The following is a 24723-nucleotide window of genomic DNA, read 5'->3' on the forward strand; positions in this document are numbered from 1 at the left end:
ATGTTGCTGAAAATGTGAAAAGGTTAAAACAGTTTTTCACCAGTTTCCAGTCCAGGATTTTGTGGGCGGTCCTTAAAGGGTGGCTCGATGACACGCTGAGGCCACCCTGAGCAGAGAGATAGAGATGAATTCATCTCGCTCAGAGTGTTTCAAAGTGAGTTGCGTCGTTTTCTGAACTCATCTGACACGTTTCAGTCGCTTTAAAATTGCTGCTTGACCGCTCCCACGAGCGGGCGTGGCTTCAGCTGAAAAGTATGAAGTATTTCTAGAATATGTTTCCCGTTCTGAAGTGAGGTCTCATGGCTCATAACTAATTTGCAGGTAGTTTGACACTTATTAACCCACGTCACACATAAGCTCCTTGTTGTAAGGTTGTCTCCTCTTCACACTCAGTAAATCCATTATAGCGCCACACCTTTGGCAATTATAGGATACAATTCTGTTTACACCCTTGAGAAAATGAAGGTCCAGTGAGATGTACAGGTTCTATTCCCATTCAGTGGGAGAAGAACAAAGTCAGCACAAGCAGACGTATCTCATTTATGAGAAAGAAAAATAAGTTTCTCCAAGGCTCAGAACAAATGTGCCAAAACCTTCTGTAAAATTTTCAGCTGATGAAGCTTTTTGGTACGAGAATCAGATCCTACGTTATCATACTGCATGGCATGCTTATATGAATACTGACACTTTGTATTTGTATTTACTTCAGTTTTCTGCCTAGCGTCATCAGGCGTGCGATTTGGGATGGTAAATCACAGCAGTGATTACTCATGTCATGGTTTAATGTTTCCTGTTTTTATTCTGTAATTCTCTCCTCTCTGTGTCATCTGTTCTTTCTTCATCTTGCCTTCACTTTAGTATTTAGTCTGTGTTTTTTGGTTGCCTTGTCAAGTCATTGTCAGTCCATTTGGTCTATGTTTCAACTATGTCCCATGTTATGTTCTCCAGTTCTGCATCAGTTAACCAGTCCACCGTTCAGTTCTCTGTTCTGGTTTGGGTTTGTTCCGTTTATTTGGATTCATCTTGGATTTTTGCCTGAACTCATCAGCCACCTTTTGTTATTATTTGTTCGCCAACCTTGTCCACGAGTTTTTAAAGTTAACTTTGCTCACTTACCTTCGTGTCTGTATTTGGGTCCACCTTCTTGAAAGAAACTTTGACAATTTACATTAAAAATAAAAAAACTTCACAAGAATATACAGACACAAAAATAAAACCTACACCGCTGAGAAAACAAATTAACTTTTTCAAGACCTCAGCTGTTGCTGTCGCGGTGTGATCTTATAAACAAGACCTGTTAATTACAGTAATTGTGTACGAGAGAAGACAACTTTATAACAAGGAACACGCGTGGGTTAACAAGTGTCAAACAACTTGTGAAATAGTTTTGAGCAAGACCTCACTTCAGAATAATTCTGAATAAGAAAATACAACCACCTGATAAGACCCATACCGAGTAAAGCATATTATATGACTTCCTTACTAACTATAAATAAGCAGTGATCAGGAGGTCACTGAGGGACGTCTGTTCATACAGATTAATGACTAATAAAGAGCCAATATTCTACTAGTAAGCGACTAGTTAATGGTGAATATGTGTACCTGTAATGAAACATTAAGAAAATGATTTCTGTACTGATGATCAATACATTTGAGAACTTGTAAGTTTGTTTTTTGGGCCTGAAATCGATAAAAGATGAAAAGTCCTTAAAGTTTATCGGAAAAATTTCAGTTTGAACAGCGAAACTTTTCATAACAGCTGGAAAAATGATGAGGTATGATGTGTATCACTAAGTGAACGTTTATTTTTTCTCAGTGTAACTATGTTTTAAGTTCATTTGTGCTTTTAAAAGTCTGGAAGTTTGATTTGTATGTTAGGATGTACATAAAGTGATATGTAGGAAACAGAAATACAAACCCGTGATCGTAGTTGTAATAATCTTGTGTGTAGTAGTCCTGGCCGGGGTCGATGCCGGATTCCATTGATAACTCCTGTTAAATTAACAGACGGTTATCAGCAGCTGTGCACACATGCACACTGCACACAGATGGAGATAAACGCCCACACAAATCTGTCACGCTCACACATACACACTTTATCTCAAACTTTGCACTTTTTGCACTTTCCCACCTTTGATCACATCGACCCACACACTGAAGCAGAGACACACATGCTTGAGTGAAGTATTCGGAAAAGGAAAGACAGAAGAGTACCTCGGGTCTGAGCAGAGAAGGCCGGAGAAGTTGTTGTGTCTGCCAGAGGGAAAGAAAGAGAGAGAAGCAGCGAATGACGAGACAAATGGAAGAAACGTGGAGCTCTCCCCCATTTTTTTGGAAACGTAGAATCAACACCTGATGCTCTTCGTTCAATATCGCTGAACGCAGACGATCCTGTCTGTGTATTTGTTTTCCCTTCTTGTCAATCAATTTTGCAGGAGCACGTATTGTTTAAAAATGTATATGTTCTCAAAGTGATTGCTCAAAATCAAATAATCATTGAGCAACTTAAGAGTCTTAAAAATAAGTTTCTGTTTTTTTTTGACATTGTTTGACTTTCCTCTTTGTGTTTCTACATTTTAACGTGTGCCGTCAACTGACGGCTGAGGTCTTAAAGTGTATTTTAGAAGTCAAGACGGTCAATTATGCAGATACAATAAACTGATTACACGCTGCTCCGTCTTGATTACATCAAACAGAAAAAGAACAGAGGGAGTCGGAAACAATGAAGAGGCTAAAACATCAGAGGGGAAAAAATGCATGCAGCATGCACAGAGAGAACGGCGCCTACCTCGTGTTGTCCATATCCACGCCTGGAGGATCAAAGAAAGAAACCAACATTACCAACAAAACACGTCATTAAACATAATCCCTCCGGTGCGGATGTGTCTTTAATACACGTCAGCACTTTGCTTTGTGTTTTACTCCTACTGTGGAAGAAATGGCATGTTTAAAATCGAGGCCCCTGGAAATATATCATCACATTTTGTAAAAAATTTAACCCAGTTTCCAAGAAGAAAGCTAGAAGATGAGACGAGTGTGAGCATATGTATGGGGGTGTGTGCTTTTTAAGATAAATGGAGACACAGTGAGGGGCTCTATAAGCCTGCTGAGAGTCTACAGTGCGCCATTTCAGCACTGTTGCTTATTTTGTAGTTTAAATCGGCTAAATATTCCGATTATAGCTCCTTATAATTTGTGACTGGTTTAATAGTTGGGATGTTTTATTCATGACTGCAGGGGCTATTTATTCCCAGGATCCGATATGATACAACAAACAAATAATGTGAAACACTGTTTTCATAAATTCGATACTTTTTTTTTTCTTCCTTCCTTTTAGGTTTAGAAACAGACATTTTGGTGTCCAGCAAAACAAAAAGTCAATGGATTTGTCCAGCAGGTCTGCAGGTCAAGACCTCTATTATAATAGAGTTATAAAGTTTTTGGAGTTGATAATTCTCAAGGGGAATAATTATTATGTTTTCTTTTAACTGTATGACCACAGTAGAGGCAGGACATGTTTCACACACAGAGATGTGGTAATGTAAAATTTATTAGAGCGTCTTCCAAACTTCATTTCAGGTAAGTCGGTCGGTTTTATGGACTGCATTCTCCTACACCAGCAGAGATTACAGCATGTTTTCAATCAGCAGTAAAATAACTGTAATAACGTCACAGCGGCCCTGAACAAATTGAAAGCCTTTTCTAAAGATCTGAACCCTTTTCTAGTCGGACACAACCTTTGGCTCGGTCTGACTGAACCCTGAAGACACTTAGAGCACCTTTGCCTGTGTTCTGTTCAGCTCGGGTCCGGTCCATAATAGCCGTCTGCTGTCTGACATTAAATGAGGTCCAAAGAAGATGCCCAGAGGGACACACTTGTGTCTTTATTACAATTGTTATACCCAGATGGTACAATGATGTCAACCCTGTAGAACCTTTTTCTGCACATTAACCTACCTACAGTACTAACTTTATAAACATTGTCCTAATAACTTTTCCTTTCAAATAATAATTCAATTCAAGAAATAACTTTAATAGACTTCTTTTTTTAAACTCCACTTATTTCTTCTCTTTCTCAGAGTTAAAGAGAAGCTCGATACCACCGTCATATCTCTAGGCTAAGATAGAGCAAGCTTAGAGACTAGAATCGAGATGCACAACTAACCTGGCTCTGTCTATAAAAGCAGTTCTTGAGTTTGGTGACAACCATGTCAAACCTAAATTGTTTAATCTGTTAAATAACCAATATAATTTTACAGGTAGTCAGCTACCACAGGCTGTTTCTCCCATTGTTTCCCACTCTTTATTCTAAGCTAATTATCTGGTGGCTCTATATCGCTTCATATTTGCTGTATATGTTTCTGCAAAGAGCCTATCATCAAGCCTGGCAACAATAAATGCGGGTTATTTTCCGTTAACAGTGAAATTATGACTTGCTGTTCTGAGTAAAAACAAAAGTGCCGCCCACAGACAGTAAGACAGAGAGAGAAACAAAAACAGAGAGAGGGTGAGATGGAGTTAGACACAGAAACTTTTAGAAAGTGAGAGAAACTATGATGAAATTTAAAAAAAATAAATAAAAAAGTGGGGAAAAAGCCAAAAGGCAAAACACAAAGGAAAAAAATAAAATAATAGCATCAAACTAAGAAAAACAGCCAAAAATCTCTCTGTCCATGCGTCTTAACTACGTTGCCAGGAGGATGTATTGTCATGTGAAACCAAGGTAATGAGCTGGACAAATGAAGATGTATCACAGGACAACAAATGGTGACTTTTAGAGGACACGTCAGATTCTCCGTTCAGTTATTAGAGTGAAAACACACATAGAGGCACAGATTGTTAAACCACTTGAATAAATTCAAATGAGAATATGACAAATATATACATGAACGCGCACGCTTCAAGCAGAAACGTTGGCCTTTCGCTCGGTATCAAAACGCCGTTTTGAAGCGCTCGAAAAAGACAAAAAATATCCGGTTAAATAAAGATGTGGGAAGACGGATATGACTGGATGAATAGATTCAGGGATAAGTGGATGAATATGTAAATGAAAAGGCAGATTTCTGGGTGATCTACAGGTTTGAAACAGCACCTTTTCACCATCTGTGTGTATACTTTCCAGTTTATGGCTGCCAGCAGCCCGGCATTGTGTATTGTGTAATCTGTGTATGTGTCAGCGTGTGAAGATAAGTCTATCTCTTTGTCCTTGTTGTTCTGACAGACACATTATTAGGTCCTTTCGAGACAAAAACACACAGAAAGCTATCTGATCTCGCGCACAAACATACACTCCCCCCGACATGATTGACTCTCGCTCTTTGTGTCCTCTCAACCTTGTTTCGCGGCGTGTACGGGAAAGACAGGAGGAGGAAATATTATTAGCTCTCAAAGACTATAACACCCCAACAACACTCCCATCTTCTCGCTTCCCTTCCTACATTTCGTCTCTCAGAGCTACTGTAGCTCCCTTGCCCTTTACACTGTCACTCCCCCACTCATTTGTTACTTCCCTTTTCTCTAACTTGTTTCTCTCCCCCATGCCTATTTCAGCCCGTTCTAGAAAACTTTGAGGGAAGGTAGACCATCAATAAGTCGAGAAAGGTGCTTCTTTGTGTTATAAATGGTAGCGAGAGACGAGGACCGCTGCAGACAGATACCAATGTTCCAGTTTCAAAAAAGCTTTAGATTTATATACAGGACTTATGATACACTAAACTTACTTTGGGGTTCAATTTTCTTGTCTAAACCATCACACCATATCACAAGAAAACTTCTTTATAGATACTTTAGCTGATACTGACACCCAGAGCAGCCTGAAATACACAAAGCCAGTGACAGAACAACACGGTTTTGTACAAATTGGTTCTTATTTTTGGAGTTTTGCCCATCCATCTTTGTTTTTTTCATAACAGTAACAGTTCAACAGGGCCCTATCTTACACCCTAATGAGCACTAAACACAAAGTACAGCAGGCGATGACAGGAATGTCATTCGCTTTCGCAGAAACACATTTGACAGACTGAAATTTGGACCTGATTATCACGCTCGATGACAAGTCAGGGGATCACCAAAGTGATTACATTTCCTTCTGAGGAGATCATGAATGTTTGCCCCAGATTTAGGATAATCCATCCAGAAAATCCAATATTTCACACCGCAGCACCACAAACGTCAACCTCACGATGGCCGAGAGGAAATGTGAGGCTCAACGAAATCGTTAGGATACGTCGTCTGGGAGTCCATCAAGCAGAAAGAGTAGATATTAACTATTATAACTGGAGGTGCTAGAGCAAAAAAGAAGAGATTACCAACATGAACCTGTACCAGCCTATACAGTACATCATTTCATTACAGCTGATAGTTGTAGCATTTAAGTCAGGACCAAACTGGTTGATTTAGAAGTCAAACTAAAAGTACAGTACAGTGCGTCAAAAGTGGTCTTGAACCATTCAACTTTTATTTTCTCTTCTGACTCATCTTGTTCGTTAAAATATGTATGATCATCTGACTCATCTTGTTCCTTGCCGCACTCCTCCTCATAAATTCACTGTAATATTGACAGAAAATGGAGCCAAGGCCAAGAAAATAAGATGGAAGTTGTAATAAACCTGAATGAAGACTTAGAGTAAGAGTAAACGTCACAAAGATGTTAATGTAAACGCCACTTACTACAGCATATTCTAATTTTCTTTTCTATATCTCATGCTCTAATTTGCCGCCTCAGTGACCACGTGATAATCTGCAGTAGCGAGGATCAAACCTGTAGTTTTTACAATTACACGACAACCTCTGTGCTTGTGTCTTTGCTTCTCCATTCAGCTTTAATTAAACGCAGTGTGCTTTTCCTGAACGTTGTAAACTATAGCGCCGAGATGTCAAAAACACGTCTGTTCCCGAGCAAAAACCACAAAATGAGAACCGAAAGAGTGAGAGCGGAATCCGTCTGCGAGACAATGAAGATGCGCCGGGCGTGTGTGAGTGTGTGTAATGACATGCGGCACACTGAGGTTGAAAGCTAATCTCAACATAAAACATTTTCAACCCCGTCAGCTGAAACGGCAGCGCCGCCTGCGACCTGCTTAATGCAGCAGAGTGTACGCTCCTGTTTATGCATGTGTGTGTTTGTCTGCCTTTTTTAAAATTCACAGCTTAATCATGATTTTGTGTCCGCAAGAAGAGAACAATTCATTCTTCTCAACAATGCGCCCAAACCAGCGCATAATGGTTCTAGATACCACATTGAAATATGTGTATGTGTGTGTGCACGGGTGTGACATCGCTTAATAATCACATTTACGTCCATCGTGGTTTGTCTGATTTCATGATTTGATTCTGACGGGATCATCAGTGACATGCTGAACGTGAATCTGTCACTTTACAGTGACATGATACGTCTGGAGACAACCTGCTACTATACGTCACTTCCTTTCATATTCATACAAAGGTGGAACGGAAAAGAAAGGAACTCATCTCACCCAGTATTGTCTGACTTTATCACAAGATTTGTTTGTAACTTGGCTTGCATGCTTTGCAGAGGTGTCAATTTGCATCAAAACCTGCGAGGCCTCATGATCCCTTATTATCATGAATCATTTATGATGCCGGCAAATGTTTTGTTTGGCAGAACATGTTTCTGCAAAGACCTTGAGAGACTCAAGACTCCGATGGTTTATGGTAAATCCTACAAACAGTTGGAGACGGAGCAGCTTCAACATGAAATGCCAAAGTTACTCCTGCATATTGATTTTGTTATGCAATTATGAAGAGTAGAAAAACATTTGCTATACAGTGATCCCCCTCGGATGGGTAGAAACGTCTTCAAATGTCCAGTTGGTGGTTTAATCTTGACCTGATGTGGATTTTTTGACTTTCATAAAACACAAGAGCTCATATCTCACATGAGTGATATATTGTATTCGCTCATTAATATGCTGAAAATGTAGGAGGCGGTGTACATGACTCCCTCTGCATACTTTTCTGGCATAATTCCATCAAGAGGGGGAAAAAAAAAACCTGCACAGATGCCGTCATTGTCAGTCGATGCTACACTTTGCACCACTGCTTCATGTTTGCTCCTCCCTGAGGGGGAAAGAAATGTTGTAAAGACGAGTGACAAACGCACAGAATTGAGGTTTTTAATCCTGGTTTCTGTATTACTAGCATTGTTTAAGTGAGACCATGTGGTACTAACTCAAAAGGGTTATAGTAGCTCCCAGTATAAACTGATAATAGGTACTGTTCCTGGTTTATAAAGTGATTTTAACTTTCTGCCAAATAAAAATGGTCATAGATTCTCTTAGTCAGCAATGTATTTTATTGAGAAAAATCTCTCATGCTCGTGGCCTTTTTATATTTTTCATATTAATTATATCCCAAAGTACCCACACAACGATTTAACGGAGAAACCCTTCGGTTAAAAGAGCACTAAAACCCTCTAGGAAAAAGTTAATAAAAATTTAGCACAGATTGTGAAAACAAACATCGCTCTACATTAATGTCGCTGCAGCTATACACCTACCTACGTATTAAACATTTGTTTCCTTGAAAAAAAAAGACATTGACATGACTTTGTGAAACATAAAAAAAACAATGCGGGACAAAAAAAAAGAAGAAAAACATACAATTAAGTAAAGACAAATGAAAAATGAGAAGAGAGAACAACAGAAAGACTTTAAGAGCTAATAATCAACATGGGGAACTATGGATAAATGAGTGTTTCTACCAACTGAATGAGTGTTTGAAAGAAAGTGAAACGACACAAAAAGACAAAAAAAGAACGTCCGTCTGTGTAACAAGCTATTTTTGATATGAAAAGATCAGTCGTGTCTCCTAGATATTGTGTATATGCTGTATACTATGCCATGGATCCCTGTATATGATGTAGCTATTCACCCAAAACGTTGCCCTTAAAGATGATGAATCCAGCCAAGATTGAAAAACTGCAGACAGCGACCTTTTTTTTCACCATACAGATCAGACAGAATCTGTAATCTTACATGTGAATAAAAAAAAAGAGAATATAGATGAAAATGGAGAGTGAAAACAAAATGTGACAGCGATCGTGTCATCGGTTGCAGCCCTGTGACAAGTCCACGTCCAGCAAAGTTGGATCCAAGTTGGCAGATTTAACGTAGTCCTCTCCTCTTCTGTTTGTCCTTTCATATTCAGAATGAACTAGTTTAGATGTCCAGAGGGCGTGCGGTCCTCACGACAGCGAGCGGCCCCATCAACAATCATATGTCTTCCATTAAGACAGACATAATTATTTGTGGCGTGGGATGTAAAATGTTAATGGCAGCAGTCGAACTGAAAGTTAACCAGGAGACATTTTGCCACTTGTAATCATTTGATTTCACTGCTCCAATCTGCAGCTATTTAAAGCCAATTTTCCTAAGTGTTAATTAAAAAAACAAGCCCTTAGAAATGTTTGTGGGGAAACCAAAGTAATGTCTGAGGCAGATAATGAGTTAGACCTCCAAAGTAGCTACATCGGCATGTGAGTGGGAGGCAGCCTTTTGAATTCTAATAGTTCAGGTTCACCTCTTATTATCTTAACCTCTGATTATCACTTCCTCCGTGTCCTTTAACGTTCATTTAATCCTCCTCTCTTGTAATAGAAGTAGCGCAGAGTACAGTAAGTGAAGAACTACTTTACAGCTATTACCTCTCTTGCTGTTTCACCTTCCAAACTTCTCGTTTACTGATCGCAACATTGTTTGAGAGGATAAACAGTTTTCTTCTACCCATAGAGTTTCTGTCATATCTAGTTATTTCCCTTTTCTTCTCTCATGCATAAAACAGGAAGTCATGTTGGAGGAGCACAGCCGTAGCACCGTAAAAGCATCTCACTGAGCTATTCTCAGCATCTGCCCCTTGACAGCTCCACGGCAACAACGCAACAATGTTGAGACATTCGCCTCCACGTGCGCCTTCCATGAAATCAAGGCAAAGGCTACATCACTGTGGACTGAGAAGGGAATCGTTTCTCAAGCTCTTCCATGATGGAGTTCATGTTTGGGTTGGGCTGAATCTGTGCAGGCAGAGGATTCTTTCTTTCTCCTCTGGCTCCTTCTCTTCCTCCATCTCCTTCCTCTGTTCCTCCTCCTTCTCCTCCTCCTCCTCCTGCTGCTGCTGCTGCTGCTGCTAGTGCATCCAAGGAGTCGAGGGAATCAATGGAATCGATGGAGGCTCGGCTCTTCGTGGCCTTTTTGAGCGTTATCTGTTTCTGATCTATCTGGCTGAACATGTTGGCCACCGACTTCTCGATGTCCGCGATGTTTTGGATGTTTTTTAAGATTCCTTTCAGCTCTTTTCGGGGAGGTTCGGGCTCCGTGGCGAGGGGCGGCGGAGGTGGCCGGAGGGACACGGGCCGCAGGGCTGGCACCTCCGAGAGCGATGGGAGGACAAAGGTGGACGGATGTAGAAGTGAGGGCGACAAGGGGGGAGGGAGAGGTGGAGGTGGGGGAGGAGCTGGTAGGGGAGGAGGAGAGGGAGGAGGAGGAAGAGGAGGAGGAGTGATCCTTTCTGTATGGTTGGAGAGAGATGAAGTAGGGGGGAGAGGAGGAGGAGGGGAGGAAGGGTGTTGTGGAGGAGGAGGTGAAGGAGGGGGTGGAGCAGATGTCGAAGGTGGCGGTGGTGGAGCTGGATGTGATGGTGGCGGTGGTGGCGGTGGTGGAGTTGATGGAGGATCAGGGATAACCTCTAAGTGGACCTGGAGTCTTTCTTCTGAACCCGGACTGCCTGTTAAATTCACCCCGAAGCGCCGCAGCACAGGAGGAGTTGGTTTGTGATTGGGTGGAGGGGTCCCTCCATCACTATGGGTGACAATGATACTCGGGGGACCCTCTTTAACCTGGACATTTGAGATACTGTGGGTGGGAGTGTGCTTCTGGTGCAGAGGAGACTCGTCCGGGAAAGCAGAGAGTAGTATATCAGACAGAGATCCTCGCGAATCTCTGCTTTGCCTTTGCCTCATTTCTTGAAGGGCCTGTTGCTCAAACTGTCTGGCTTGTTCTTTGACTGTCAGCTTGGGTTCCAGACTTGGACTACCCATTAAATCCGAATCTAACCCACGATCAAATCCTGAATCCAGACCAGCGTCTTTACTCTCCTTGAACTCTGCCTTGAGAAGCTCCAGCTCCCACTGCACGGGATCCATGACCACTTGGCGTCTTAAAGCATCACACATCTCTCTTCGATGAAATCTTGAAGGGAGAGTCCAGCTGTGTCCACTCCCAGATCCCCATCCGCTGTCACCGAATCCCACATCTCCTCCATGGGAGCTAAGCCTCAGCCAAGCACCTCGAAGGCCTTTCCTGGAAGGGGAGAAATTTCCAAGAAGGTCTCTTCTCCTCTGATTTCTTCCAAGAGTCTCTGGGCTACTCGAAGTCCCGTCCTCGTGGTAAATAGGATTTTTGATAGTCAGGGGGTTTTCATCAGAGAGAAAGGTGATGTTGGACTCGGACTTTGGCAGGTTGTTGAGCACCCCTCCGTTAGCAACACACTGGCGATGGGCAGCGATCGCTCGCGTGGCAAAATCTGAGATCAGACGTTGGCGGTCGCTTTCGTCCAAACTGCCATGACTCCCGCCGCCACCACTGTGGTTTGACGGGCTGGTGCATGGATGGAAGACAAAATGAGAGAGAGAGAGAAAAAAAAAGAGGATGGAATGAAGGGAGAAATAATAAAAGAATTGCAGATAAAATATGAGGGAGTGGAAGGTATAGTGAATTGGAAAGATATTATATAAATCAAAGCTAAATGAAATGGAGAGAGATGGGGAGTGAGTGAAATTTAAATGAAAGAAGTAATGCAGAGAATGATTAACTGAAATGGGTATAGAGGAGCGACAAAAGAAGAATACAGAACGGTAGAAAGACAGATAAAATAACAGAATGTCTGCTAGAGCTGTTGTTTGATATATGAAATGAAACGAGGATTTCACATTAAGAGATGAAATGGCAGTGGGAAAGAGTTAGCATCATTCTCTTTCTGTGCTGTTTTTACCAGAGGGGCAGGAGATGGAGCACCAAAAAAACAGTCTTGAAACACAAAGGGAGAGAATACAAATAGATTTGATGTACGCTAAAAGCGGTGCAATACAAAGACACTTCTGCATCATGACTATAAACAATGCCAGATCTGTTGGGGCAGGGATAGACATGGAGTTCTGAGCGCATGCAGATTTCCTCCTAAACAAAAAGACTGATTACATCCCTCCTCTCCGGTTTAAAGAAGCACTAATGTGTGAAATATCTGGTGTAATCTCAGACTCTGTTGAAACTCTGAACACTCTTGGTACTCCATGGCCCATGGCTACGTCTCTGCTGAGGCAACCGATGCAGCTTCACCACAGCTCTAATTCATCACTGATTAGCCACAAGCACAACCGACCTACAGCAACACTACTTCACTCCTCTGATCTACCAAAGTACAACATGGCGAGCACGGAAAACAAGAAAACACAAAACTAAAAGCAAGAAAACTGTCGCAGCACAGTGTGAGTTGTGAAACAACTCTCAGCATCTTACTCACTTTTGTCTGCTGGGCACAGATAATAGTAGACGGATGAGAACAAGAAGGGAATGTGTTGGTCAACATGAGAACAGGAGGAAAGAAGACAGAAGAAGTTATGAAATGAAAAAAAGATGTTAAAATGTTCAAAGTTGTGACAGAAAACATGGAAACAAATGAGTGTAAATGAACACAGCGGTGAACTTTGTCAGGAAATGTCACAGAACTACACTTATTATACACATACATATAAATGGCAGACAGATTATATATATAGAATAATATACTGTTCTCCACAGGGAATACAAACCTTGCACATTAACAGTATTTCTCAGTCATTTTCCAAGTTAGAAAATAAAACTGTTCCTGAACTGCTGCACATACAGTGTAACATACCTGCTGATCAGTTAAATAAAAAGCAGTACTCCATTTCAATATATGAAAAGATGTAGAAGTCAATTTCAATTTCAATTTGTCTACAGATGTTAACATAAATCAGAAATGTATAATATATATGTTCTTCACTTCTTTGCAAAGTATATGTTTGCAGCCGACAGGAGCGAAGTTAACATGGAAACAACACAAACAAAATCACATTTTAATTAAACATGTTTAAGTAGGAGGCTTTTTAAACACATATTGACATAGCTAAGTTGCTAAGTAACGTGACTTTTAATTACACTTTTGAAAATCACGCTCCATTTAACGGCGCTGCTTATAATAATAATGTAAAGAACACTTCATTTCAAATAGGTAATTGAAAACAGATATTAAAGCCCAAGCCTGTCAAGAGAATGGCCAAAGGTAATTAAAAGGGGGAAAAAAATGCCTTGGAAATCAGTCTACTGAGCAGTTTGATAATGGACCTTAATTATGAATGTGCAAACTTTTGCACTTTGCCAGGTTTTATACACTTCTGGGATTATTTAGTCCCTACAAGATTGCAGTGATACTGAACGCACTAACACAAGTGTTACACAAGAAATCCCAAACTGCCTACATTGCAAACAAACACACACACAAGACCTTCTCCGCCACGATTAAACGCGCTCTGTAGCTTATCAATAGAATTAATTATCGCCCACGGTGGTCTTTATAAATTACTGGCTGCATTTATTTCAATTATCTCATATCCAAGTTCATTTCCGCAGACATTTTTCAGGCGATCATTTGGGCTGGTTAGTCTCACTCACGCACGCGCGCACACACACATGCACAGCCTGGAAATCCCATGTTGTCATTTGGAGATAGTTTCTACAATCTTGCATATGAATTGAATCTCGTGTTAATGGGAGTGGGGAGGCATATCAAGGACAGACAGGAAACCAGTGATGCGTGTAATGCTGATAAGAATTCCTCTCAACTTCTTCGCAACGCATGAGTAAGGAATTATAAATGAAGTATGTGTGTGCGTTGCCTCGAGTGATTGCGCGTGTGAGGTTGAACTTTACGATCGAAGCTAATACGCTGTCTTGACATACAGTCACTATTACACTATTATACTTTAACCAGACCAACAAGTATCACCTCCAGTAAAAAATGGCAAGAGCGAGCGGTGAAGAGAATGTGAATAAATTGCACAGTGATAAAGAAACTTTTAGAGTAGATGGGCAGTAATACCCTTCAGCACTGGTGGGAGTTTAGATGTAGTACAGAAATAATAAAAGGTAAAAGCTATTTCAACACAACAATCAAAAAGTGCAGTCATATTGCCCTAAATTACTGGCCATGACCCATGACCTTATGATGAGATACAGCAAAAACAAACTCTCAAAGCAAATATTCAATGAATCAAACTGGAATCTGTTGAGAAGGCCGGTTAAATGAAAGGTCATTTGAAATTCGGAGGACCTTCTTGCTGAAAGCCACCAATCGATGAAAACCCTGAAGTAAACTCGAGAGGCTGTCCTCAAACTGAATACGGCTCTGTGGGCAGATCGCGGATCTTCATTTTATCTTTGTATAATGAGGCGTTGGTATGCATTACAACAGACAAGCCGACAAGGAAAGAGCTGAATGGCGCTGAACTCCGTGAAGATACAATAGAGGGGTTTATCTGCGACTGTTAATGTATTCAAAAATCAGAGCTTTATTTGGTGTTAGCTTGATGTGGAGCTACCAGACCCCGGTTGATTAATCCAAGATTGTGTCAGTCACTGCATGTTACTGGAAAATGTGAAACGGAGGAAAGAAACCGTCTTTACGCTACACAAAAGCTTGGATCCTTGAAGAGACGTTTTACCCCAGCTGATAAATCCTTGCAAGAGTTCCCAGCATTCAACCCAAGTGGTGAATCAACATTTTTTACTCCAGTGGGAGGAGGGCGTGTGTCTGTTGCTATCACAGCTCGGTCTTTAATCAGACTTCAAAGACAGATATGTATAATTTACTTTTTTTTTTTTTTTTACTATATTTAATACTGTTTGAGAACAGTCCTCACGGGCTGCAGTTTATGTGAGGACAGCCGTCTTATCATTTATCAGTTTGACATGAAACTGGCGTGAGGCTTTCACCAATTAATTTAATTGCTTTCCTGTGTTGGCGAGCCTTTTAAATGTGGTTGTTGAACATGCCTGTCGACCATGTGGACGTGCGTCTATCACAACTAAAACAGACCACAGAGTTACTGTTTGTGCGATTAGGCTTTTCTAATTTCCTTCAAACACCTTTATGTGATGATCTCTTTCTTTTTCTGTATCATGGAGCTCCTGAGAGGATTTTAATACAAGTTTCATGCCATAGATGGAGTTAATTGGTCAGAGTTTGAGAGTTTTCCTGATGTGTGCCTGTTATGTCCTTGCCTTCACCGATATTCTTGATATGGATTCAAGTTGTTTGCATTATTGTTTTGGCATTCGTTATTGATTTTGTGATATGTTGTATTTGGGGTTGTCCAAAATCTGCCCTGACAACAGTCTAGATATCAGAAGCTTGTATTCAAAATGCTTCAGACTGATGTGTATAGAGCCTTCTTTCTTCTGTCGTTATCGTCCGCTTGCATTTGGTTGTGAATGTGGTCATTGGTCCTGTCACATTATATAACAATAACATAAACTACTTAAGTGTGAAGGAGCTTGAACAACTGAGATTTTTCCCTCTGTTAATCTTACCTCGCTTATTGTTGCCTATTTCTTTGTCATTACTTTCTCGTTTTTAATTCATGAAAGAGGTGAAATTAAAAAGAAAAATATGCCACTTGTGTTTAATCTTACTCTGTGAATAATAGCTTTGGTCTGTCAGGAATCAAAGATTTATTTGCAGTAAGTACTTTCCGTAGCGATAGTTAAAATGCAGAGAGATGTAAGACGAGATGTGCATGTGTGTGGGAATCACAAAGCTAAAAGCAGGGATGAGGGCACACTGCCAAAAGGCTGAAGTTTAACAGCCACAGAAATGTGAGCTAATGCTTCTGCTTTGCCTCAATCAATGCGAATGCCACTTTCACACTTCACTTACATGGCGTTGTCACCAAGCTCCTCGTACAGGTTGCTGGCAGTGCCTCCCCCAGGTTTGCCCGTTGGCAATGCCATCTGGATACGGGCTGTTTTGGCGCACTCTGCCTGGCGTCTGGACACAGCAGGGAGGAAACACAGTGAGCTGTCTGAAGTCAGAGTAAAATCACAGCTTTACAAAGTAGTAAAATGGTGATACTCAGGCTCAGGCTCAGGCTCTGGTGATCTTCTGACATTTTCTCAGTCCTGTATGTCTGTGCCAGGCTTTCTTGACTCACAACACTGAATATAAAACTCTTACCAGTGGACAAATTGTTTAATGCGCCTCTCTAAAATAACTAAATGAATATTAAAACGAGGCTATGTAACATAAAGTATATGCTGAGCTGTGTCCATTACCGCAAGTGGCAATTACAAGATAACAGCATATTGAATTTGCCCTCATTCATAAAGATTCTCTTCAATCAGTTGGTTTCATTTAATATGAAGGACCTTGAAATATCTATTTACTGGTATGGCACGATAATGTGACACTGACTCAGTAATGCAACAGCAAAATATGGGAAATACTTGCTAATATTAACCCCTGTAACCTGCAGGTCAAAACAGCAAAACCAGAGAGTCTATTGAATCATGCGAGGGTGCGTTTGATTACCTATTAATTTGACTTTTTATTTGTAAGACACAGACATACTCTAATAAAAGCATTCTTCAGGATTCATTTGTTTGATTGTCTGCTGTCCTCTGTGTTTCACCGCCCTCCCTGATCTCATCCTTTTTATTGTCCAATGAAAATCAACAGATTAATCATAATGAAAGGTGTTTAAGGAAGCCATGACATTCATGTTTGAGACTGGGAATACAAAAGCAGTACTTACTCTTTGAATCTGGTGGCGGCAGGCACAGCAGACGAGAGAAAGAGAAAGAGAGAGAAAGATTAGTGATTATTTGAAGCATAAATCACGCAGTACCGCTTGTTATTCAGGTTTATTAAGGTTTATTTATTGTAATTTACAAGTAAGTTGGACAATTGGTCTTCATTACAGTCACTTAGCGACAAAGACTCGTGATTATTATGCTGGTGATGACTACTCGGTTCCTGTTTCCATTCTCCTCTCCTCTCTCCACTCTGTTATGTGTCTCAGGATGAGTAGCTCCCTCCAAAATGCACTGATCCAGTTTAAATGTGAATATGTGTGTGTCCTTGTTTGTGTGTATTTAGGAGACGGATGAAATTAATAGCCTTTCACGGTGGTTAGCTAAACAAACTATTAGAATTGGCACTGTGGGACAGGCTGCCATGCTGAATCATCTGGGGAAGTGACTGGCCCAGGTGATAAAATGATAAATAGCGCAAAAAGGACGTCCTGTGGGAGACACTGCCAGCTTTGTCTATTTCTCTGACTGTCTGCACTCTCTCAAAAAGAAATTCACACACTTTCTTAACAGCTTGTTATCTTTGCTAGCCTTTCAATTTATAGGCAGATCCTCCTTTAGCTGAAGTAGATATTTGACTTCAAGCTGAGCTTACATTGTGCCAGGAATGCTAAACCAAGAAACATCCCAACGTTGCTGTTATTGTAGAATGCAATAGATTTAATGCGTGTCTGTCAGGTTTACACATTAATCTACCACTTTGTGCATTAATGGGCGGATGAGACTAACATTTGTTAGTCCATCTCTCAATAGTTTCCTCCCTGTCAGTGGCGGTAAGCTGCAAGCCCACTTGTTCGTGTTGAGGATGTAAAGCTTTAAAGTTAGTCAAACTAAATATTTAATATTTAATGAAACAGATGTTGATGTTTTTGGCAAAGGTTACTCAAACAGTGAGGAGTGCATTTGTTGGGGACTATTTTTTAGCTGTGGATCAGTGCCCATGTTCATTATAATGAGGGAACACGTGCCAAGGTGTGGTTACATTCTGTGTTTTTAATTGCTTTGGGACAACAATGGGGGTCTTTGGCTTTGGCTACACAGGCAATTTCTATTAGAAGGAAGAATCCACTGTTGGTTTTGGCCTTTTCATAGGATTTGTTGATAAAAGACAGAAAACATATCGCCAGTCTTATCCTTTAAACATCAGAGGGACAGTGAGCTCCTGCTACTAATAAACAACAGAAATGCCACTTTGATTAGTGACAGCATAGCCTCATTCAGCCTTTTTTTCCCGCTTCTTCACTTATAATTCATACTTACTGTCTGTAGGTGATAATGACGATCAATATGGCGGGGACGCAGCAGACGATGATAATAACCGCCAGAGCCAACAGTGCCCCCTCTGTGTAGCCTACAGTCTGCACGGCTTTCTTCACGCTGGTCACCACTTCAGGGGTTCGGATCTCCAGAATCCGACCACCAGGAGGGAGGAGGGGCTGGAACTCTTTGTTAATGTCCAACAGTTTACCATCAAGAAACCTTGGGTGGGAGAAACACAAGAGATTGTGTATATTTGGCTAAAAACTAACCTCTATTAGTTTTTTAGTGAAAGTGATGCCAGCATCCAACAACTGTTATACAGATATGCAGGCAGCTTATTGAGTGTGTCTGCAAGGCACACTCAATAAGGAGTGTGGGTGTGTATTGGTAGAATGTTCGCGAGCTAGAGTGCGTGACATCACCGCTAGAGTGGAGAGGGAGAGAAAAATTTGTCGAAAAATAAATTTGGAAACTGCGCTCGAGGCCACAAATTCCACTCTACAGAAATAATTTATACATAGAAACGTAGGAAAATTTGTCTTCTCACCCACATGCATCTGCTAAAGCTGGCAGACTTATAGTTTGGGGTGTGAGATGCAAAGATGCGGCAGCAACGCCCACCCACGGCCTTATAGACCGCAATATTAAAAAGGCGGGAAAATTTCTGGAGGAAAGCAGAGCTAACGGTTTATTTGAATCGCTCTAAAGGTCACATTTTTTCAGTTTAGCCACATAAAATATAGATGTAAATGTTTAGGAAGAGCTCAGGATGCTCATAGTGAAGCCGGTTCAATGATAAGAACTATGGTTTGGCCAAAAAGCCTTCTTGTTCAAGGGGTACTTTCAGACGTTTTTCTCTCTCTCTCAGTGGTGTCAAATGTCACAGGAGCAGTTGCTTGCTCTGCTCTGATTGGTGGCCTCCACCTGGCCCTGACACACACACACAGACTTCAGTCTTTCAAAATAAAAGTCCCTTCAAAATAAAAAGACTTTGTAAAACTCTCTCATGAACAGACACAAGCACGCACACACACACCGACAGCTACTTAATGTCCAGGAGTCAGATACACTCAGTTTCTTTAGAAATTTCCTAGTTAGTCATTAAGTCTTCAAGCTTCAGTCTAAAGTCACACAAACATGCGCCCACTCACTGGCTGAAAGTGATGAGGGATACATTTTTTCTTCTTTTAGTAAGCTGCCAGAAAGTATGAGATTGCCTTCAGCAAAATACCTGAATGGCAGCACTCCAAAAAACAAAATTGAGACCAATTAATAAAAAAAAAATACTTAATCGCTGTCTAATTTAGGGTTAGGTCACGTCCCATCTTATGATGTAAAGCTTTTGGAGAGCTGCCGTTTTACTTTTCACAGATTCGTTGGTTCTTACTTGTGGAGCTCCTGTCGAGATACGGCTCTATTTGTCAACGGGTCAATCGCATAAATCATGAGATCCGACTTGGTGTAGTCTTCCTGCTCCATTCCGTCACCATGGCGATGAGGCCCAATGGTTTCCACGACAACCTTTGCTCCCGGTATCTGGTCCTGGACGTAGCGTTCCAAAATACTGTGCGTGTGAAAAATGATGGATTTTCATTGATGGGTTCACACATGGCTGACATATACACACCTCTGCGGTACTTTTAAACATGCAAAGACTCCGGTCACATACACCAAACACACATACACACACAGTTTTTTCGTTCCACCAGCTCGGCAGCCTCATGCTGTGCAATATTGATTTCTGTAACCCCAGAAACACCTGCTCTCAGCAGGGATATGCCCACTAAGGTGTGTGTGTGTGTGCGTGTAAGTCAGAGTAAGAAAGTAAGACAAAAAGAGAAGATGGTAAACGCTTTAAAGCATCATTATCACGTCGTGTGTGTGTGTGTGTGTGTGTGCGTGTGAGGCAAAAGGACAGCAGCAACCTGACTGAGCTGTGGCACAGCATTCTTCTTTCTTCAAATGAGTAAAAAACATATTTGGCCGACTGTGGAGGGAGATAATGTTGCTTGATTCAAGCAAATTTCTCAAACAAGCTGAGCCCCACTGGAGCAATGTGAGAGTATCTCGCATTTAAGCTGCCACTGTCGTTTTGATAAGGTCATATTTTCAGGGCTCGAGCCCCGAATGTTTTGGAACGTAGCAAGAAATATTTTTAATAGTTTGTGTTGGCTTCAAGGGACAGAAGGTGGGTGAGGATTACGAAGTGCCAGGAATGCTAAAAAAAAAAGTGATTCCTGGGAAAATATGTCCTCATGTCCTGACTTGAATATACATCTGTAACCACAGCTTGCTCTGTTCTGCACAATAACAGGGACTTTCTTTGCTCTGTAACTGAAGTCTAGCTGAGGTGGTGTGATGCCTGTCCCTGTTACAATCCCACTGTGGGTTCTAGTTCAACAAAACACGCTTCATTCTTACTAGGACACTTCATTACGATAAAAAAAAAAAAAGAAGCTATTTTTGTACACAAGACTGTTTGTGCTCTTTATCAAGTCTTGTTGATTTCCCCATGGTAGCAATTACAGCTTCAGTCCTTCCTATGAAGACACATCACAGCTAGATCAATACAGAGGAAGGAACCACTGACTGCTAGAAGTGTATCATCTAAAATGACATCAAATCTTTAAACTTTCAGTACCACCCTAATACAAAACTGTCCTGCAGTGATGTTTAAATGTGGATCCCCCTGTAACAAACCACTGCTTCATGAAACGACACATTGAGATATTATTAGAAAATAATAAGAGGCTTGTTTTAAGATGAGTGGGAAAGCGTTGAGAATCTAATAATGCATTTAATGTAAGCAAAGGGCCAGTTGTCCATCAAGAGCTATTTGCAATGTTGATGGTACATGCTGAACTCAAAGTGCCTGCTCTCATCAGCATCAGCATCCTTCGTCCTAGAAATATGATGAACAGATTGATTCTCAACCCTCAGAGGACATGCTGTACAGACAACTTAATGCTATAGATGATTTATTAATATATTCAATAATAAATACAGTATGCTGTACGTTACCTAACCAGCTTGTCTTTGTTTTTGTCCACGTAAGTTGGCGGGACATTTGATACGACCACCTGCATGTCCAGCTGGTTCACGACGGACACCTACACGATGGATAAAAAAATGCAAATAAATCTACAGTCATTTCTGCATTTAAATCTGTCAGAAAATAACATATACAATGTTTGACTGTACTCTGTCAGATGGCACCTCTGTCACTGAAAAAAAAAGTTTGCACCGGGAACGATAACTAATCAAACTATGCTTCAGGATTGGGACAATTTGTTTAATCGGTTTCAGGGACATAAATCTCACTGCAATTAAGCTCAATCATGTCATTTAATTCGTAGAGTAAAAGATGAAATAAAACTCCTGACAGGCACATTATAAACCTGTCACCAATGTAAAGAAAAAGGAAATATACGCACCACTATATCCGCCCTGCTGCTGTGTCCTTGGCCGTAATTGTCTGTAGCCATCACCTCAAACTTGAAATATGACCTCCTCATGTTGCGGTACATGATTGCCGTCTTCACCACGCCGCTGTACGGTTCGATGACAAAGCCGTCTTTGCTATCTCGAGTGTCTTTACCACCGGGAGGCGGAATGATCAGCCGGTACATCATAGCACTGTAGTTACCCGTGTCTCTGTCCAAGGCCTGGGAAACGAGGAAAAATAAAAATTAGGAAGCAGTGCCATTATTTTAATCATGATCATTATAATGAAATGTCATCATCATCATCATCATCAATGCAAACTACACTGTGATAAATCAGTTTTTTCCATTAACATAACAATCAATTCTTTGATCTGTGATGATTATCATCATGATAGTGAGCCGTCAGACTCTTCATTTGCTTCCAGGTGTTTGAGCAGCTTATCAATATTCAGCACCGCTATGTGCAGTGATGAGTTCAGGGCCAATAGACTTTCTGTCTTATATTCCTCACATATTATTGTTGCTTTGTCTGAATTTTGTTTTCTCTTGCGGGGAGAAAGCTGCTCTCAGGCTTTCTGGTATTGTTTGATGTAGTACTGTGAATCATCAGTAGGGGGTAAAGTGGTGCTTTGAGCTGTATGCAGGTCTATTCATCAGTTCTGTCACTCTGGCTAACTATCAAGTCTCCCTCCGCATTCACACATACATGCAAACCACATTCACATCCACATCCAGGCGCAAACTCAGACAGACGCTGATTTATTGCAAAGGCTTCTACAAGAATGGTTTGGAGTACAGACTACACATTCAGCTCTGGGACATAAAAGGTAAAAGTATAATAGCAAGAAAACAAATAAAATATATTGTTTTCATATGGCCAGGGAATGAGCAGGGAAGAAATAAATGAAAAAAAGAGACATACATAGAGAATATAGGATGACGAAAGAAGAACAGATGTACAGACACACTTCTTTTACTTTTATTTTTTAGTGCAGCAGTGCATCAATACCTGCAGTAATAACAACCACCTATAGTATAGCGGTGTCTAAAATTCACTTGCAGACAAATTCAAAGCAGGTTTTTATATTTATTGTGTTCTCCCTGTAAAGATTAAGTATTCTTAAGATAGTCAGTAAGGATACTAAACTACCTAAAAACTTTATATTCATAAGTCTCATAAGAGAATCAAAAAATAAGGAATGAACCTTTAGAAAAACACTCTGCATCATTTCCTCCAATTAAATTAGTCTTTTATGCGAACTCCAAAACAGTATGCTATAAAGATAAGTACGATGTGTTTGGAGGTGGACAGTGAAAATGAAAAAGGTATCACTTTACCAGCCTAACAACAGCGTATCTTTAATGTAAACATGTAAGTGCTGTAAACATCTCAGTGCTTTTAAAGCCCTTCCCTTACAGTGTTTTGCCCATTTTTGACAGGAAACAACAATTTGAGAGCAAAAAATAAATAAAAGCAACCACTCAAGAAGCTCCCGGCAACACCTGAGCCTCATTCAAAAAAACATTTTTACAAGATGACTGAATCGTTTGGTGGTTGGCAATGTTCAGACCGCCAAACAACGCTGTGTGACAAAAATGCTGCCACCTTATTAATGTCAATGAATCTTGCAGAGCTCTGACCAGACAAAAACAAACACTGAAAAAGGCAATTCAACAGCATCTGGTGAGGCGATGCCAATCAAATACACGGCAGCTAGATTCCAAATCAAATTGAACACCTTTGCATTTGCATGTGGTGGTCGGTGGGGAAAGGTGACAGAAACGTCTTGGGAAGACAAAATGTGATTTAAATTGAGGACGAAAACAATCTTTGGAGATAACAGCAGGTTTTCTAACGTGAAACTCATCTGAAATCTAATCGATATCTGTGAGCTGGTATCCTCAGAGGAGTGCACTCGTGTGCTTGAACACGTATACTCTGAAAGCATGATGAGATGTGATGGAACGGCAGAAATTGAAAATGCACATCTCAAAACTTTCCATCTTTTTTCCCCCCGTTCATCCTTTTATCCGGATGTTAGCAAGTATGCCGCGAGCATCCCCGTCCATCTTTATAGTCACCCAGACATCTCCCCCCCCTCCTCTCCTCTCCATCTATTCACCCACCTATGAATCATGTATGTCTTCCTTCTGTCTTCTTCTGTCCGGTCAGTTTGTCTCTCAGCAGGATGCCAGTTATCTTTATCTGACCATCAATCCTGTCCTATACTTGCAACCTCCAGATCAATTGACGCTCCCTGTGGTGATCGAGCCCCACTAGCAGACTATTAATTCTTCCTGCCAGTCTGCTCAAGTATTTAGAGGTCAGGTGACTGTAGGGCAAGTTACTTGTAAATCGGCTGCAGCCACTTAAAATCTGCATGCAAAACCACTACCTGAGGTGTTTGCAGCCGAGGAATAATATTCTGAGATAGCAGGTTTATGTGACTTTCACTTGTGAAACTGTGATTCTGAATGTGACTTTTGGTTGCATGCTCTCTCTTATTCTCTCATCTTTCCCGCCACTCTCGCTGTGTACGATCTAACGAAGCAGGGATATCTAAGAATGATCTTAAAAACTTTAATAAAATATTAAAGCAGATACTTTTTTTTCTGCCAGAGACTCTGCCCGAGTCTCTTGTGGCATCCAGGCTCATTAAAACATATTGCTACTTCTCAGAGGCTGAAAGAGATAAGACGCTGTGACCCATTTTGAGTCCTGAAAGGCATTTTAACAATACGAGTCGCTCAAGTTGTTTACGGTGATATGAGATTCTCCCGGGTTAGGTGAGAAGAAAGAGAAACACAGAGATGTATCAATTAACAGAGAGAGATAGAGGGAGATATCAAGGCGGAGACACGGAGACAGAATAATCTCCTCACTTGACTTTGTTCCTAAATGTTGTCTTCTTTTGATATAAACAACAAAAAATAAGAGTACACACATCAACACAGGCGCCGTCAGCAACTCGACACCGAGCTAAAGTGGATTGTGCTGGAGAGCTGTCATGGTCGACTTATTTTTCATAATATTTTGGGTCTCGCATTAAAAATCGGGGATATTCTTTTAACAAAAGAGGAGGCACGAGTAAGAGGAACATCTTAAAATATAAAGC

General features: G+C 40.8%; 1 protein-coding gene across 3 annotated transcripts in view; it reads right to left on the bottom strand.

Moving 5' to 3' along the window:
* LOC104932610 (protocadherin-15) overlaps positions 1-24723 on the bottom strand; it is a 163715-nt gene that overhangs the window by 10375 nt on the left and 128617 nt on the right. For 2 of the 3 annotated variants that reach the window (XM_027289594.1, XM_019271968.2), the window contains 9 exons: positions 21596-21826; positions 21183-21271; positions 19549-19725; positions 18162-18380; positions 16844-16852; positions 15970-16080; positions 2789-2810; positions 2215-2253; positions 1919-1992 (listed from right to left, as the gene is read on the bottom strand). In XM_027289594.1, the coding sequence (XP_027145395.1) occupies positions 1919-1992; positions 2215-2253; positions 2789-2810; positions 15970-16080; positions 16844-16852; positions 18162-18380; positions 19549-19725; positions 21183-21271; positions 21596-21826 (971 nt within the window). The remainder of the gene's footprint in view (positions 1-1918; positions 1993-2214; positions 2254-2788; positions 2811-15969; positions 16081-16843; positions 16853-18161; positions 18381-19548; positions 19726-21182; positions 21272-21595; positions 21827-24723) is intronic. The other variant, XM_027289595.1, reaches the window with a different exon arrangement.

The sequence above is a fragment of the Larimichthys crocea genome, chromosome XVI (assembly GCF_000972845.2).
Source record: "Larimichthys crocea isolate SSNF chromosome XVI, L_crocea_2.0, whole genome shotgun sequence".
Classification (NCBI taxonomy): domain Eukaryota; kingdom Metazoa; phylum Chordata; class Actinopteri; family Sciaenidae; genus Larimichthys; species Larimichthys crocea.